Genomic DNA, 19471 nt, shown 5'->3' on the forward strand with positions numbered 1-19471 from the left:
ATAGGTAAATCAGTTAACGGTCATAATTGCAACGGGTCTTCTAGAATTTCTTGTTAACCTAGATGACTTTTTGTTCGTAACCAATACAATGTCTACAAGAATGTAAAAAAGAAAAGATTGCTTATCAATTACACTATTTTTCTAAGTAGATGACCAAGATACTCTTCATAACAGTATGATATGGCAGTATATGTGTGTGAATTTCAGATCAACAATAACACAAGCGAGGGAACAGATTGCCTTGAAAAGTTCATGACGAACCGTAAAGAAATACATAATATAATTAGATACCAAAAAAATCTACATGGATATCAAAATTAAATAATTTTTTTTTAAATTGCATCAGCAATACAAATTGCCATTTTTGAATTATTGAAAATTGAAAAGACGGTATGATAATATCAGTTAATGGAGTCAAATTAAGAAAAGCAATTTTTCGGCAAAACGATTAGAAACCATATATAACAAAAACATTATCCTGTAGCTGACAACTCCATTAAATTGTCCTTTTATTGCAAAGTATTCTGCTATACTGTATCTTGGTAATGATGAATAACAACTCTACAAGTACATAACATTTCCTATCAAATCATCTTCGTTTGTAGATCTGGTTCACAGCATATAATGCCCTTTAGAGGCAATTTTTGAGAATTGCTTTATCATCACAAACTCTGAACATGTACATATTATCATTGCCTAAACTGCTATAGATAAAATGGAATTTCATATTGTTATACAGTCAGGCAGTTATACCGTAATCGAACTAAACTGTTTGGAACTGTCTTCTAAAATTCAGAAAAGGCATTTCATTACTGCTCTTGATTAAGTATATTGAAGTGTTCTTTATCTTGATAAATGTGTTAAACCCATCGGGAGCGAAAGGCAAATGTCGAGGCTAAATATTGTAGAAGATAAGAATAGGAAGAGGAAATTCCCTTTGAGATTAAAGTTACTGTAGCTGTTAACAAAGAATTACTATCTGAAAAATCTTTATAGTTTATATGTACATGAATCTGGTACTATTTAGTACTTCCTCGCATGAATGCGCGGATACATAAATATGGCCCGGGGGAGGGGGAATATTTATGTTTTCCACAGGGGGAGGGGGGGGGATACCTATTTTGACATACATACATATTAACTATTTAAGTTTAAGACATTTATCCAGGTGTAGGGCTTGTGGATCCGCGCATACTACGGTAGATTTTGTTTTGATACCGAAAACGGAATTAATACACTTCATTCATTAATTTTTCAATTTTAGTAAAATAGTAATAATGGTACCCGAATTCTTATTATAGTGGTTGTTACATGTACGATGTACGAGATATACTAGTTCTAGCACAGTGTTATCATTGCAGTGAATAGGGCGACGTACATAGAGCTGGTTATGAACTGTTTAGATTACTGGAAGATTTCTGAGATTTCGCAAGACGTACATTAATTGTATTGGGGTATTTTTATCGATCATTCAAACATGCACTTTAACTTGCTGAATAAGTGCACTAATGTATACAAAAAAAGAATGTTTTAAAACCTTTGGTAGTTTGATTTTAGGTTTGATTTACTTATATAAAAAATTATGACAATTTACTGTTTGTTTTCTATACGTATAATAAGACAGTCATGGTACGGAAAATATTGGCAATTAAGCCAACAGTAAGTAAACAAGTTTTTATTGAAATGCAGCTATACCGTGCGTACTTTAGTGGGGGTGTTTTTATACCGTTGGGCTGCCTGTCTGCATATAATGTGGTGTTTCCAAGACGTCTTTTAAACAATTTCTATTTATCAAAACCTTCACGTACATGTACACTTAAACATGTTTTTTTTTTTATTTAAGAACAAATTTATAGGCATACTTACCGTTAAGTTTTATTGGTTTCTTATTTTTGTTGGTTAATTTATCCAGAAATAAATATTTTTTGAGAAAAAAAAAATACTCAAGTTTTGTCGTCAAAATAAATTTAAAAGATTAGAGAAAATTAAAACTCGTAATATTATTTTTTACATTCTTAGTGAAGACACAAAAAATTTACAACTCATACATTGTAAATGATTTTTTTTTTTTTTTTTTTTTTTTTACAATTTATTACTTTAGCTCTTAAAACACCAGTAGTGTATTTGTATTCACCTGCCTTCTGTTGGTGATTAAACATGAAATACTATGTCTCCAGGAAGGTCCAACACTACTCGTACTTTATGGTTAGATGTTGTTATATGAATTGAAATTCTGTAACGTTTGTTTTTAGAGACTGGTCTCTGGTCAGTCAAACTTTGTTCAACTTAAACGTGTTTAGTTGTAATCTTTTGAGGTAAATTTGTATAAATACATGCATAAATACTAAAAGCTTAAGTAAAGTACTTTTATAAAATGATAATGTATAAAATAAAGACTGAATCTTAATATATATTTTTTCCTACACAATCAGAGCTCTGTGCAATCATATAAATACTTTTAAACTTGAAAGAATTCATCTGGAATAGACTGCAAATTTTTTAAAAGAATTGTTTACATGATTCAAAAAACGTAAACAAATTATATGAGCCACGAAGAGGGGGTGAAAGGAGCGAACTAAATGTAATGAAAACATGTTTGTTTTAGGTGCATCGACCTGAGATGCATTTAAACTGAAGACGAATTAAATGGGCATATTTTCCAAATCTTCCCGTTTTTTAAGTGCTTTGCTGGCAAACTGTATTTACCCATAGAGCTATACGTGCATTGTGAATATCTTAAAGGGAAAAGGGACGTGCAGTAAAACTTCAAGTGCTTTAGTAAAAATAACATCAGTGTTATTTTCATTTCAATTTAATTTGAAGTGTTCTTGAATATCAGAAGTTTAAATAATGAATGTGCTATGTGCAACTCATCTACGCACAAAATTGTACGACACTGATTTTTTTTCCTTTGCAAACAGACAGACAAACAGACAGACAGACAGACAATTTTAATTTTTTTTTTTAAATCTAAGATTAGCGATTTTATAAACAATTCCCGATACTATGCGCGTAGTCAGGTTGTGTATTTCTTATCGATGCCAAATCAACAGTGTATAATAATGTCTTCAAGAACAGATTATGATTGTTACAAATCCCTAAAATAGTCTTATGATATATAATAGAATAATTATAGATATCTGTTTAAGGACGTTGTTTACTCAGGGTTTGAGTTCTCAAATTCGGATTGTTAAAAAGTTCAATGTCATGAGTATTTGTTCTAAACACTAGAATTATTTATGAAATGAATTATTATTGACAAACCATTCGATATTTTTACTATATTTTGGAAGTAGGCTCAAACAAAGTTGGACTTTAAGCAAAACAGAGGAAATTCGGACTAAAATTTTTAGATTTTCTTTTTCACTGAAATATTTTTGGTAGTACTGTAATATTCAAAGTTAAGATTTTATTTGTAAGTCAACATAATTTTACATATTTTCTGTTGGTTTTTTTTCTCACTTTTTACTTTAGATATTCGAATTGAAAAATGCTTTTAAAAAAACGATTTAAAGACACCATATCTCAAAATTTTGTCATTGACCTCATATAACTTTTATGCCTCGAGAGTAAGGTCAATATACCTAGCTAGTTTAATGCTATAAATGTTTAAGTATTATCATCGTTCAGTTTTTTTTTTTTATATAAATTTAAATTAAAAAAAATCAAAAAAAAATTTGAAAACTGATAGAGGAAATTCGGACTGGAATATTATAAAAATTGTGAATGAAAACTTAATGCTTTGTGTCTGTTTAGCGTCACTGCCATTCATAAACGTTAACTGTATTTCATTTTTAAAAGAGTTTAGCAATTTGTATTATTTTCACAATTAAGAAAATTTCAATCACAGTATAAATTTTTTAGGGATTATTCTTAAATTTTCAAAAAATATTTAATGGCCATTATCTCAAAAAGTTGGTCATTGACCTACTTTTTTGAAAGTGAAAAATAGCACTACCATGATAAGTCTTTAACACACAATAGATGGTTTTCATTATTATCAGTGGATTTTTTTTTCATTCTGAGTAAACGTATACCTACCTATTTCACTCATTTTCGTCATCACAGGTTTCCTGATATTTGTGAAATGGCCGAAAAAAAACCCAGATAAGAACATTACATACACAAATATTTTCCATAAACCGCATACTTTGCCTTCGTACGTATGTTTGTTTTTCTCATAGAATCATCATTTCTAGCGAATGGAATCATTCGACATTTTTCTGAATTTTGTCTTGTTTTTACTTTGTTTGTTGGGATGGGGTTTTCTTTTTTTTTTTTGGGGGGGGGGGGGGGTTACAATATTTTCCTCCTTATAACAATAAAAACAACGGTCATGAAAAGCAAAGCCCAAATCGTTCGAAGACCTTTTATATATAGCAGATGAAAAGGACGATGCGAGTAAAGAGAGACAACTTCTGTATATATATTTTCTTATAACTCGTTTACAAAAATTTTTGATCGAGGCATAACAATTTCAAGAATCTTAATTTTTGTAGAGGAAAGAACCTTACAAATAAATGATTGTGCGAAAATATTTCGACAAATTTTGACCTCAATGACAATCATATCATATCATATAAACATGCAGATACAAGAGAAATTGTTAAAACGACACCTACATGTTAATTATTAATTAATAATTTGCATTGCTTAAAAGAATTCAGAAATCAGTTTGATAAAGACTATTTTTTTTTAAAAAAATTTCGACTGCAGTACAAGCTCCTCATTTATAAAATATATCGTCAATTATGCTTAATGCCCTATAAAAATAACATCAAATCTATATAAAATGACCGCGGACTTACATATATATGGGAGACTGGTCAACCTGTTATATCATCGTTCCTGAAGAAAGTTATTTTTAACAACGTTAACCTGTTGGTAAAGCTAGACTATCGTGATATATCAGTGGGCATGTTCACGAAAGTATCTTAAGATTCGTCTTAAGACATGTCCTAAGACATATCTTAAGACGAATCTTATCACCAATCTGAGACATATCTTAGGATGTTTCTCGAAGCTATCTCAGATGTGTCCTAATTTAAGACATCTTAATATCAGTTTGTATGTATCCTTACAAGAAAAACAGTTTAAAACGACGATACAAAAATACTGTTCTATACTTTGGAATGTATTTTTTTCAATCAGAAAACATAATTTGGGTACATATATCATAAATAGAGTAAATAAAGTCGTCTTAATAAAGTATTTATATTTTCACATAAGTATTATATAAACTGTGCAGTGTGTTGAGCATTTGGTCGTTATTGATTTACGGTAAATATATATATATATATATATATATATATATATATATATATATATATATTATATATATATATATATATATATATATATATATATATATATATATATATATATATATATATATATATATATATATATATATATATATATGATTCCTGTGTGTCTATTTCAACTTTACGAAAACTCCCGAACTTCATAGTCTTCCTCATCCCTTTCCCACTCGATCTTGAGAGAGAGAGAGAGAGAGAGAGAGAGAGAGAGAGAGAGAGAGAGAGAGAGAGAGAGAGAGAGAGAGAGAGTTCTTGTGAAACATTCACTACATTATTGTTCTTTTGGATTTTTTATCTGCCTTTAATCCAATAAATGTAAGTGATTGTCTTCAATATTATGGAATTTTAACATGTAAATAAATACTTTTAGGAAAAGCTAATGAATGTAAATGAATGGTTCACACAGCATTCAACATACACTTGTAAAAGCACGTGTGCCTTGTTCATGTTTTTATATGATCAGCCAATGATATTGGTAATTGGTTTCAATTCGCGCCAGTCTTAAATTATCCGTGCGTCCAGTTCTGTCCAGTGCCTATTCATTACATTATACATGTTAAGCCAGTGAACCTGGCTATGTCATCAAGAAAAAGAAATCCTAACTTTTCTGAGGCTGAAATTCAAATCATTCTCAAAGAAGTGGAGAAATGCAAAGGAGTTTTGTTTTCGAAACTTTCGACGGTAACGACAAACAACACCAAAAAGCGAGTATGGGAGGCAATTTGCCATTTTTACTAGTTAAGACACCTGTTAGGATGTCTTAAAGTTAAGATATTTTTTAAGACATGTCCTAAAATAGGACGGCTTCAAGAAATTGACTTAGGACTAAGACGTGTCGCAGCGGTGAAAAGCGAGTGCATTGTCCACTACGCTACCTGGACACCTTTCATATATGCTTATACTGTATACATTTCTTATTTTGTAACTTATTTGACGCTACATTGTAATCTATGCCAGTTCATGAGAATAAATTCATTGTCATTTATCCATAAACTATTTTTTGTTGAGTTGTATCATAAAAGTGTCATTAGTATGTTAGAAATCACTCCCAGATTGACAGACTGCCGAAAAAGAAATGATTTTTTAAAACGTTATTAGACTCTTTTCTAAACGGTTTTAGTATAAAAACTTAATTTTTAATTTGTTGTCAATTATTGTTTACTCAAGTTTTCAAAGAAAAAAAATCAACCCTTTTAATGCACGATTTAAGGCGTATTGTTTTTTTAGATGCTATTTCGAAATTGTCAACATCAGTAATCTTGAAATGTGTTTGATTAAATGAAATAAATAGCGCGTATCCTAAGTGATGAGTATCTAAATGTAGGTCGGTAAAAGAACTGGTTGGAGAAATTGAAAATACATGTATATCTTTAATCGAAAGGGTGAGGATTTGATACGAACTCCATATTAATAATTTTAATAATCCATCAGTTTATACACATGTGCCTTGTTTAAAAAGGCATTTTATTCTTCTGTACGAGATAGAAATAACTCAACCAAGCACATTTGATATGTGCTGATATGAATGTATGGTTATAAGATTGCATTTTTTGTATTTACTAGTAGTTGGGTTTGCAATGAGGAAATTTCCAAAGACAATGTCAGTTCAATGCCCTTAGTGAACCTTTCTTCAGAGCTAACTAACTTATGTAAAATTATCTTCTTTTTCTTAAAATTTGAAAGAACAATAAATTACATCGAGATGCATCTACTTGCTCCTACATATAAAATTACAACAGTAGTTGATTTGCACTTTTAGAAAACAAGGCATATGCTAGGCATACAAGGAAACGGATATTTAGACCTTACATGTTAAAAAACATTCAATAATTTATTCACGAGGATTAATTTCGACAGGTCTTTCGTCTTTTTTTCAGACCCACGTTACTGTGAAAATCGATGCCACATAGATTGATAATACTATAAAATAGTGGAAAGAAAAGTACAAACTGCACAAATACGAGAACAAGGTGATTTCGGATACATTTATTACACTGATATCACAGCACTGGCGAGAATAATTCTCTCTATTTCATCACGTAAAGATAATGGATGTACACGTTTCCAAAAATACTGTTTGCATATATAAATGTTCAATACAAAAATCTACGGTATATACATTGGTACATGTAACTTAAAAGTACAAATTGAACAGCAGAATGTGCATTCGGTAGTTAATGAGATAAAATAAAAAAATAAATAAATCTGTAGTTTAGGTTTGGCGACTTGCAATCAAGGAGCGGACGCCCGTAATTTTTGTCGTCTTGGACTTTTAATTTTGCTGTCATAGCTGAAGGAGCCGGTCGGGGTGCAGGTAATGCTGACCAAATGTTTAACATCCGGTCTCTTGAAGTAGCCAAGGCAATGGTTGTCACGTGATGCGTCGTAGACCGGAATGATGTCCTTGTATTTGGTGCGTTTCCTTTCCGTGATTATTGCGTCATTGACGAACGTCTGCTCCCTGACCCGAATTTCTTCGATTGACGGGGTAGCTATGCATCGATGCCTGTGGCTTAGTTTATTCAGGTTTCTGATGTTAGCTTGACTTTCTTGTAATTCCTGTCAAAAAGAAAACTACTATTGATTAAAATTAATTATATGGGGGAGGGCAGTGTATATTTTTCAATGTTATAATTTGTAATAATTAAATTTCATCTTCCCTAAAATTTCTATCATGCATATTTACGCATGTGGATCAATACTTTTTTCATTCTGCTTGAAATCCCTGAGTTCTTAAGAGTATTTTTTATCAATGGCTATATCACTGCAATATATTATCTGTGACTTTTAAATTCCGCAGAATTTACGGTAATTCGATTATTAGATATGGGGCTTAGTGGGTAATCTTCAGTATCTGTCAGGTGAGCGCTGCAGTGTAAAATATCTTTCAAAAAGTAAAGCATCTGACAAACGACCAAAAGTAATGTCAATACAGATTGAGGGGAAACTCTAAATCAAATTACATATGGTTAAATAAGTGTCAATCAAATTTAATCCCGTCAAGAATTCAGTATAAATGAAAAACTAAATATTAAGGATAGACCGTATTTACAAAACAAACTGCATCATCTTCCTCTGAAAATAATGAATATATAGAAATCATATTTCTTTTTTTTCCTCGTAACACTAATATTTCTTAACCGAATATACATTTGAATGAAGAATATTGAAATTCATATGAATGCAAAATATGACAAAAGTAGAAATCTAAAACACTTCATTTACTGTGATATTTCCTAGCATAGAAAAATCAGAATCTTTTTATTTTATTTTTAAAAAAAACCTAAATTTAAAGCTTAACACAAGTCAACAAATATTTTAAGTTAACGAGAAATCAATATATTAAAAAAATCCTATGATGTTAAACAGAGAAATATGATACAAAATCAGATTCAATTCAAAGAAATTTGTTATGAACAAAATTAAGTACTTGCATGTAGTCTGATTGGTTGAAATTCTTGACAAAGTTTGTCTAAAACACCATAAAAACTCGTGCACCTCAAATACAGGGTATTGGAGAAAGCAAACGTAGTGAAAGGCTTATCATTTCATTTAAAAGTACTCTGGTAAAGTTTGGTCATTATATGGAGTGATTTTTTAATTTTAAAAATCCCCATAACATGACATTCTACACATTCATCAATGGGTTACCTTATTTCTGACACTACGAATTGTATCAAAATGGTTAACTTCACGAAAACTACGATTTCAATTAGCGCTTGGATACCCTGTAGCATGTAACAAAATCTGCTTGTAATGTGGTTAAAGGATTACCTTTACGCTTTAAAGCGATTTATTTATCTATTTTAAAAGCATTAGTAGCAAACAAATCATTGTTTGACTTTCCGATTTTTCTCGCTGTAAAAGTCCAAAACTTTTAATTTGATCTATATTTACAATACTTTAATGTTCTGGCTGCAAAATAGTCTAATGAGTTTTACATAGGCCTATGTTAGTAACTTGATATTTACAAAACACTAGTAATATACATAAACTAAAGCGTCTTATTTACAACCGAAATTGACGTCTGTGCAATTTACGCTTAAGCCGACCATCTGGCGATGAAAGATACATTTACCTTGTAATAAATAAGCGCTTCCTCCAGCTTTCCACCCAAAGATTTCCCATAAAGGTTTTCTAATCGTCTGATTAGAAAGTCGTGTCTACAGGAATTTTTACTTGCTCTCGCATTTTCCACCTCCCATACCCGTAACGTCATGATTAATAATGAGCAGCCGCGAACGAGTGCCCGAGTTTTTATAATCGTAGTTCTACCATGACAACATATTCGCTCACTAGGGTTGCTAGTTTCGTTTGATTGTCACTTATATATATTGTAAACGAGCAGCTCAACAAGACTTTACAAGTGGGCAAAACTCTATAGAGAAAGGGGTCCTTATCTTCAAAGACGTATGCGCGAAAATTAAGTTGATTGAAATATATCAACAGTAAACATGTATTTTCCTAATGTTGACTAGCACTTCATTTCGAAGATTTCGCTTTAAAAGGATTTTTTAAAATCATTTTCATTTGCAAACAAACTAAGGTCAATTACTTTTATCAAAAACGCATTGCTGTCCAAGATGTGGTATAGTAATGTATATATTAAAGATCAGAAAAAATCCCAGCTGACTTAGATCTCATGGACTTGATGTCACCTGGGCTTATCTACTATAATAACCTACCGTATTTACCATATTGATTCGATAAATATAAATTTTGATAAATAAAGTTAATCAGATGGTCAGACTTAGGCAACCGAGGTGTTTGGAAGCGATATTTCAAATCTTAGACTTTTTGACAGAGAAAACAGATCAATTAGGAAGCAACTTATGTATATCAACTGCAGACGAAAACAAATTAACATTTTGTGTACATTTACTATAATTAAAATACTTCATTACAGAGGCTCTGAAAGAGGATCATTTTTCTTCATAGTTTGGACAGTAGAAAGATTTTATTTTTCTAACCTTAAGATGAAAATTCCTTTCCTTCATAGCTTTCACCAGCGGAGACTGGAAGTACGCCTGCGCATAGCGGTCGCGCAATGCATTATATGGTGGTATTATTGGTTTTCTGCGGTTGGTTCCGTTTGTCGTTCGTACGCCATCATTTACGAATTCCTGTTCCATCTTCCGTTTCACTTTCAGGGATGGGAGCGGTTTGACTTTGTCTTGCACGATTTCCTTTCTCCAGAGAGGACTTTTGAATGTTACCCATGCCATTCTTTGTACTGAAAGAGAACAAGATAATGAGAAACTCGGGATAAAATATTAATGTCACGAAATTCTTTACGACACAAGTACATGTGTTTCACAGCTAATCTAAATGAATAAAAATTGTAGATTCTATGTAAAAACAGAAGGGTTTGTGATTTTTCTTCGTTAAGATAAGGTCTAGTTATACTTCAATCATCTTTACTTCAAATTTTCTTAAAGACTGACTTTTAAAAGAACAGAAGGCAAAAACGACTTTACATGGAAGGGTTTTCAATCAAATGTAGAAATTTTTCCAATTTGTTATTTAAGATAACGTACTATACTGGGTAGTTTGTACCCAAGTCAGACAAGATAATTGGTCTATATCGATCTCTTTAGTGCCGCCAGCGGTGGTTTGTAAGTTTAGTAGCGTAATGCACAATGTATAACAGTTCGATGATGGTGAAATTGTAAGAAAAATCATAGTGTATCCCAAATTAATAAAATTTTGCAAAGAGAAGAATATGGGTAAGAAACGCTGATTTGATTCTTCCTCTGTATTTGCCCTCACAGAAACGAAAGATCTATACGCTTGTAAGTATCATACTATAATTTTCTAATGAGATTTGAAAACTTTACAGTATGATTTAAAGTTGCAACGTTGTAATTTTTTTATTTTTATGTTCCCAGTGTTTCGGAATTATACATGTTGATGTAAAATAAATATGGTCATTTATTTAAATTACGGGGATCTTTACGAGTTGACACGGATTTTATTTGCGGGTAAAGGGCTTCGCAGCAGTTAACGAGACGGCCCAAACTGGGAAACAGTAGGGAATATATGTAAAAAATCTGACACTTGATCACAAGTTAATCGTTTTGTGATGTTTTTTCCAAAGTTTGAGTTCTCAAGAGTCACACAGAAATATTTTCCCGCGCTTACTAAATGGATGAGTTGTGTACTAGCAAAAGAAGCGTGCAATTAGTGAAAAATCAGTTTACGTTGACTCACGTGTAGCTCACGGATTACGGGCCCCTAGAAGGGACTAAGTTCTTAGCTGTTGATGTTTCGGCCGCGGTAATGCCTCTTGACCAGACTTAGTTGGTGATCAAGAGCCACGTATTGCGAAGTCCTGCTGGTATTGTTGTATACTCAGAGATAAGCTCAATCTCTCTCTCTCTCTCTCTCTCTCTCTCTCTCTCTCTCTCTCTCTCTCTCTCTCTCTCTCTCTCTCTCTCAAAATCACAGCAAGACAATGAATCAAAACACAACTATTGATTTCATTTTAGAAGAATGCGCCATTATTATACTATTTTTTTGGAGAGAAATACATCTATTATCTGATTACCTTTGAATATGCCGGTAACTATATATATATTGAGTGTATATCTTTTAATTTTAGCTGATCAGGGAAACCGCTGTATGCTCACTTATTTCTTCAGAGGAGACGTTCAGCAAATTCAAAGACATCTGTCAAATACCTTGTAGTTATAGCTATAGTCTGTAACATTTCTTGAGGGAAGAAGCTAGACATCAAAGAATTTTTTTTTTAAACCTTCTCAGCAAGAACGAAATGTATTCTCATAAATTCAATTATAAGTGAGTATTGATTGTTTCTCGAATGCTTTTACACAGGTCCCAGATACCTTTTAAGAAAATGTAATATAGTTGTGTTCCTTTATTTTATTTTTTTTTTTGGTCTCTTCCCAAGAGTGATATCTTTGCGTATAAATCGTGATCAATTATATCTGATGTCAACTGTAATCAGATGTTTTTCAAATAAGTGTGCAGCTTTTCTGAATGTATATCACTTCGAGTCCTAAATTACGCTGAAAAATGATATTGAAGCAGTTTTCTTTGATATCCCTTAATTCCCGAGGATTATCATTGTCAAACAAAATACAAAAAGACGAGCTCTCCTCTTATGTAATTCCACTTAAGGCTTCGATTATATATCATGTGCAGTTTTAAATTGGAAATGCTATTATAAAAAGGAGTATCCCTTTATAGAAATGTCTTGTCATTTATTTATCTTGAAGTTTCCCCTGACCGGCATCCTTTCCCATTTCTTTTGTGTATTGACTGAAATGTTTGCGTTTCTCAATCAAAATCACTTACTGCAGATATCATTGCCCTATCGATTGGTTTTTAAAAATTATTCTTCAGTCTTAATGAAGTCAGATTGTGACTGTTTGAAAATTTATTCTATTTGCAAACGTAAAACAATACAAATAAATCGTTTAATATTCCTGAGAAAATTAGCAATGGTTATACGGTTATATTTACATCGACTTCTTATCGCGACCCAATTAAGAGAAAGACAAATGATCTTACCTGGAGTATCGCGTTCCGAAGTGGGGTATACTCTATGAAAGAAATTTGGAGGAATCGGACGCTCTGCAAGGTGCTATAACGAACTCCAGAATGATTCAGATTACCCCGTGTAGCAACTGATATAGGACAAAAATATGGCGTTCTAATTCAAGCCCTCCGAGACGCTTTTAATTTACCTAATATGTATGTAAGATATATTTCGGTGGGTTTGGATGGCCACCTTTGGAATTGTCCGATGGGTAACGTTTTGGTTTTTAAAAAAACAACTTTGCTTGTTTTTGTTTATTTGACCAAATGTCGTGTTTCATTTGAAAATAAAAAAATAATAAAAGGTTGTCATAATCCGACTTGACTTTGCAAATTTTTTCTTCATTCGACTGATTCACTGGGAGCAGTGTTAATTCCAGTCATCGACTGGACATTAAAGAAGTTTAAAAACGCATTTTATCAAATGTCGTCGTTTAATCAGAAAAGAAAATAATTACTGTGTACGCTTAGCGCTCGAACATGTATGAGGGGCTAATATTGATACACTTAATCCCTTAACGGGTGGTAGTTCAATATGAAGTTGATGTCTTATAAACATATTTGAAAGCTCGAGGGTGTTGGTTAAATTACCCTTCATTTAGCGTATGTATTAGTGTATATATAAAAATGTTTTAATGGAGATCACCTGAAAAGAGAACTTTGGGAAGTATTTGACAACAAAAAAAAGGGTTTCTTCATTAAAAGTCAATATTTTCAATTAAAGAAAACTAAAGGAAAAGGTAAATACAGTAAAAGGCCTAGGTCTTCATCAAATTGAAGTACCACTTAACTTGCCCAAAAATGTTACTTACACAGCCACAGAAAAATACTAATATTAACGAAAGTGTTCTTTGTGTTTTTGGAATTTGTATACACTCGGCATACGTACAATTAGATGTCAACTGTTTGGAACTCAAAGCACGCTTATGCATATCGCTCAACATTAATTAATGTGTGAAATGGTTCATTCTTTCACTGTATATTGATGATAAACTATATAAAAAAAACTGACAAGTCGTGCTGTTGTTCTCAAAAAGCCGGACAAAATTTCACACATTAAATTTTCGAATTTTTTTTAATATCTGTTAATTAAAGTATAATGTCGATAAATATTTGAGGCTTAAATCATTTCTATCTATGACTGGTATTATTTCATTTCATACATGTCGTCTCCGGTAATTCCGCCCCGCCCACCCGGCCCCGTTCTTAAATTAACATGAATGAGGACTGAATCTCCCGACTCCCATCCCCTACCTCTTTATGACTTATAGTTTGATATGATTTTCTACACTGTTCTGGACAATTATCACAGAGCCAACGTGGCTTATTTGCAACCGTCGTATGTGTAGTTTCTAATAAATTCAAGTTTATTATATATGTCATTTTAAACAAATAGCAGGTTTGTTACAACGCACTTTGAAAATTACGCAGTTTTGAAAACATTTTCAAAGTGTGTTAATTTTGTCAACGCACTTTGAAAAAAAATATTTTTTTTCAAAGTACGTTGATATCGTCGATATTAACGCACTTTGAAAAAAAAATTGTTCGGGGTTTAGTCAAAATAAATGATACTTTTATATACAATAAATGATTGCTTTGACCTTGTGTAGCTTTATTTAAAAAAGAACCAATTGCATTCTCAGCTATCTTGATAAACAATTTCTAAATGAGAATTTTTTTTCTCATAAGACAATATCGACAATTTACACACAAAGAACAATTCGGGGGATTTGATTTATCCAAATATGACATAAACTTCATTGCTTAGCAACTGCATTTTCCTATTTTGAGTATGCAGCAAATTTACGTCTTATTTGGTAATTGAGCTATGCAAGAACGAATATGATTTGTATATATTGATAATGGAGATCAATGTATAACATATTTCAACTGGCTTATTGCATATGCTTGTTAACAAACATAATGTGATAAAAGGATACGTTGGTTATGTTTATCAAAAACAATATGATCTTTTAGAAGATCAGTGCGAGAAAAAAAAAACCACACCCTAATGCTCATTTTAAGTTTATAATAATTTAATGTTTGTTAATGTAATTTCTTTTAATTTTGAAGTGATTTATTTGATTAGAAAATAATAACAGAATGTTGAAACTCTTATATATTCTTTAACATACCAATGGAGAAATTATTGTTTGGCCAGCTCGTTTTTTCAATATCACTCCATGTACTTAATTTACAACAGAGCATATTTCTTTTTCCGCTCTTAGTCTTAAGCGTTTAAAAGTTGCTGAATATCATACATAATGATGATACATTATGACCCATAATATCTGAAATTAAACTGCTTTACGTTTTATTTGAGTCATAGTTTACAAGTTTTGGCCAAGCAATAATTAATTTACGTGCATTTCAAATGGTATCAGATATTCTGGGACACCATGTATGTTTTGGAAGGAAAAATGAGGGGTAGGGGTCCTTCTTCCTGTAATCAAGTATGTGATGCACTGGTGAATGACCAGTATCTTTGGTTTACCCCCACCCCCACCCACTCCCCATCCCCGAACTCAAATACGGTAAATTATAGATTCACCATCAGGGTTATCAAATCATCATACTATCAATAAATTAGAAATTCCATTCCAGAATTTGTGATTTATACATATTTTTTCAAAGTGCGTTAAGAGTGTCTTTACTAAAAAATGTTGATGTACCATCTTAATGCACTTTTAAAAAAATTTCAAAGTGGGTTAACTTGGTCCAAAATTTAACGCACTTTGAAAATTTTTTTCAAAGTGCGTTGATTTGGTCACAAATTTAACGCACTTAGAAAAAATTTTTCAAAGTGCATAATTTTTTCAAAGTGCGTTGCCACATAGGTTGCATGAGTATTGCAAGTATGCAAGTGGATCAAACATCAAATTTTAAATTGAATAGATTGTTCAATGTCCTCTCACACTGCAAGCTCAATTTCACATATTCTCAGATACAATGTAAATACTATTTTAATCGTTTAAGAATGAATTGCACTCAAGAAGATTATTTTTCAAAACTTAAAATATAATGCATGTCATCGCCACGTATCGGTGTATTTTTGATATTGCAACAACTATTCTCAACTGTCTTCAACATTATTACATTCATAAAAACAATGTGAGAGAGAGAGAGAGAGAGAGAGAGAGAGAGAGAGAGAGAGAGAGAGAGAGAGAGAGAGAGAGATTTGAGACGCACTGAGACTCAACTAACTATGCTCTGACCATTGAACAGACCTGGATTATTTTATTCTTTGTATTGAAATGCATTTTACCCACATTCTGATACATGTAATGATCACAAATCCGGAAATATATAGCGTGTTCTATTTGGGGCTTATAATTTTAAAACCGGAAGCACGTGTTCATGTCAACAACAAGGCTGTGTACCGCAGAAGAATTCTGAGGTAACTGTAACATACACGTTGAACAATTATTTGAAAGAATTCTATCGATATGATAAACCGCATTAAGACAATGTTATCAGATACAGCACATTTCATGTAAATTTTAATAAGAGTGGCATGCATGAGATTTCATGTGGTTGCTTGTGTAAATTTTGTGATTTTCATCAACATGCACGCGTATCTGCGAACACTATGTATTGTATTCCATACATAATATGCTGAATGATTATTGATATTTACGCAAATTTCTATCTACGTTAGTAAGGGAGATTTTTAGTCATCTGATTTTGATAGAGTAAATTGACCAACCAAATTAATTTTCTTTCTCTACAAAACCCAATTTTTCAGTCAGTATGGCAACGGGGGATGGATCAGATTACTTCTCGAGCTACAGCGACCTGTCAGTTCATACCTTGATGTTGAAAGACAAGCCACGTACATTGGCATATAAAGAATTCATCGACAAAAATAAATTTCTTTTTCAAAATAAAGTTGTGCTAGATGTTGGTGCTGGTAGTGGCATTTTGTCCCTGTTTTGTGCTTCTGCTGGTGCAGCAATGGTGTATGCAGTGGAAGCGAGCAACATTGTGGATCTCTGCAACGAGATTGTGAAGTGCAACAAAATGGAGGACAAAATTAAGGTCATCAAGGGAAAGATTGAAGATGTTGAACTTCCTGTGGAGAAAGTGGACATCATCGTATCTGAGTGGATGGGTTTCTACTTGCTTCACGAGTCCATGCTTGACTCTGTTTTGTTTGCTAGAGACAAATGGTTGTCAGACTCTGGCATGATGATACCATCTCATGCCACCTTATACCTTACACCTGTAAACATGTCAAAATATGTCACAGAAAATTTCCGATTTTGGGAAAATGCGTACGGATATGACTTTTCACCGATACAAACCATTTCTATGATGTCCACTCTTCAACAACCAGTGATTGAGTGTATAGAACCAAAACAGTGCATGTCGGACCCAGAGATTGTGCATGAATTTGACTTACTTACTACCAAAGTAGAGGATTTAAAATCAATTCAAAACAACCTCACTTTCAAAATGACAAAAACTGGACTAGTGCATGGCTTTGCTGCCTGGTTTGATGTTTATTTCGGTTCACCCACTGTGTCAATACCTCCAAGTGTGTCAGGTCAGGACCTTCCCAGGGTTCATCTTGTGACCTTGTCAACTTCTCCCATGGTGGAGGCAACCCACTGGAAGCAGACTATTGTTTTCATTCCAGTGTCCGCTTCAGTGGATGAAGAAGACTCGCTCTCGTGTGTGCTTGAGTTAACACAGGACACCTCAAATCCTCGGCTATACAACATCTCCATAGAGATGTTGGATGATCAGTCGGGGTCTGAAGAAGATGAGGAAGATGAGGAGGATGTATCAGGTAACTGTAACTTATCAGAAATCTCGTTTGTCTTACAGGTCATTTAGGGTAATGTCTCCATTAATTGAAAATAATTTTAAATATATGTGTTATGTCGACAATAACACATATTTTGGGCATGGGGGGGGGGGGGGGGGGGGGGGGGCTCAATTACCATAAGCAAACACTGAACAGTGGCAGAATTTCTGAGAGTTACCCTTCTTTAAACACAATTTCACTAGGATAATGTGGTTACAGTTGTAGAAGGTTGGATGTGAATTATTTTAAGTTTACATGTTTTTGACGAGCTTCCTTAATCTTAATAAGACTTCAGTGTTGTCTCTAAGACCTGGGGGATGGGGAATTCCCTTGCCAATAATGCCTTAATTACATATTGCATTGAAAATAACAGTCAAATTGTTCACAACAAACCATTTTGAAGCTGTAAATACCTTTCTTCGAAAAGATTAATTCTATTAAATTGTAGCATTCAACTTATCTTAACAACGTTTTTTACACACCATGTTGACATTTGAAACTCTCGGGATTTTTTCATAGTAAATGCACTGTGTTAGAGTTATCTCCCATATTTTCTTTGATGAACAGAAAAAAAATTTCCAATGAAAATTAACACTCATTTGTTTTATCGTTTCCAAGTTTATCCATGTAAATGTGATATTGTGGAAACATAAAATAAAGAGCCCCCTGTGATTAAGCGTGAATTTAATGCACATGCGCAAGATTGTAAAATCCAAAAAATTCAGATGATTTCCAGAATATTTTGAGGAATTTTTGTTGATTATTAATTAACGAAGCTTGATTGAGCAAAAATAAAAACAAATTGGTAATTTTCATGTACTAATGATGTTTAAAATATAAAAACCAAAAGACAGTACTCTGCCGATTTATCGGTATTAAAGCTAAAAAATTCGAGTCTATTATTTTAATATAGTAGTATAGATTTATAATAATTTTCAGTAATTGTATGATTAAATATTTGAATATCAATAAGTAAACCCCTCTTGCGCCCAAATTATACATCAATTTAAGACTGTATAGTACAAAATTGATATGTATTGTTATCACTGAAAAAGACACTGAAAAATGTAAATTTTACAAAATACGTGTCTATATAAAATAACAAATATTGCTTGGACACATTTTCATGCAAGTTTATTAGGTATATATTTATTCTGATTCTCCTTGTTTCTCTTTCTGTCAGACCACCCTCTACCCTGTGACTGTGGTTCAGCCAAGTGTCTCCTGATATCAGCGCTGATGCAGAAGTACGACGAGGAGCAGACGGCCCTGGAGCTAGAGGCGGAGGAAATGGACGCCTGCGCTGCCACTGAGGCAGCCCGCAACATGGATCTGGTGGAAAACAGCGGAACACACTCGATGAATGGGAATATCAACGAGTAAATGAGTTTCTGTAGGGAAACAAACCCCAAAAATGCATCATTTATGATGTTGTGAATAATTGTATGGTAGTGTGCTAGTCAGGAAAAACAGACAAATGGCTCTTGCAGGGGGTATGTGGAAAAAATGTGTATCATTGATGTTAATGTGAAGAATAGTATGAACATTATCATACCTAGGGCATTGATTTTTTACTGTTATAAAATGGATATCTACAATTTATACTATGTTTGTGTTTCACTGTTTTAGTGGTCATTTAGCAAGACTAACAAGAATGGTACATGTATGTTTGAATTTTAGATGGTGTGCCAACACTTGAAACTTTGGGTAGAATTTTAGTGAACTCTACTCAGCAAATTTAAAATACTTCTTAAAATCCTGCTACAAACTCATACTGACA

The 19471-nt window shown here is 32.6% G+C and overlaps 2 protein-coding genes across 4 annotated transcripts; one reads left to right on the top strand and one right to left on the bottom strand.

Moving 5' to 3' along the window:
* Positions 1–7288: 7288 nt before the first annotated feature.
* On the bottom strand, positions 7289–13016 carry LOC105329545 (uncharacterized). 2 transcript variants are annotated; one of them, XM_011430829.4, is made up of 3 exons: positions 12855–13016; positions 10292–10554; positions 7289–7880 (listed from the first exon to the last, which is right to left on the bottom strand). In XM_011430829.4, exons 2-3 carry the CDS (start codon positions 10544–10546, stop codon positions 7554–7556), a joined length of 582 nt encoding a protein of 193 aa, XP_011429131.3. In that variant the 5' UTR covers positions 10547–10554; positions 12855–13016; the 3' UTR covers positions 7289–7553. The 2 variants fall into 2 exon arrangements, with proteins under 2 accessions (XP_011429131.3, XP_065940478.1); XM_066084406.1 differs by lacking the exon at positions 12855–13016 and adding an exon at positions 11532–11552.
* A 3189-nt stretch (positions 13017–16205) lies between these two features.
* LOC105329546 (uncharacterized) lies at positions 16206–19293 on the top strand. Of its 2 annotated transcripts, none has more exons than XM_011430830.4 (3): positions 16206–16278; positions 16627–17673; positions 18875–19293. In XM_011430830.4, exons 2-3 carry the CDS (start codon positions 16632–16634, stop codon positions 19072–19074), a joined length of 1242 nt encoding a protein of 413 aa, XP_011429132.3. In that variant the 5' UTR covers positions 16206–16278; positions 16627–16631; the 3' UTR covers positions 19075–19293. The 2 variants fall into 2 exon arrangements, with proteins under 2 accessions (XP_011429132.3, XP_034301590.2); XM_034445699.2 differs by having other exon boundaries at positions 16230–16284.
* The last annotated feature ends 178 nt before the right edge of the window (positions 19294–19471 follow it).

The sequence above is a fragment of the Magallana gigas genome, chromosome 5, assembly GCF_963853765.1.
Source record: "Magallana gigas chromosome 5, xbMagGiga1.1, whole genome shotgun sequence".
NCBI lineage: Eukaryota > Metazoa > Mollusca > Bivalvia > Ostreida > Ostreidae > Magallana > Magallana gigas.

Bases quoted from the DNA above. Each gene is read 5' to 3' on its own strand.
- LOC105329545 (XM_011430829.4), bottom strand. From the start codon at position 10,546: ATGGCATGGGTAACATTCAAAAGTCCTCTCTGGAGAAAGGAAATCGTG. The intron at 7,881-10,291 runs GTTAGAAAAATA...TCTTTTTGACAG, and splicing joins AAAGGAATTTTCATCTTAAG to GAATTACAAGAAAGTCAAGC.
- LOC105329546 (XM_011430830.4), top strand. From the start codon at position 16,632: ATGGCAACGGGGGATGGATCAGATTACTTCTCGAGCTACAGCGACCTG. The intron at 17,674-18,874 runs GTAACTGTAACT...TCTTTCTGTCAG, and splicing joins AGATGAGGAGGATGTATCAG to ACCACCCTCTACCCTGTGAC.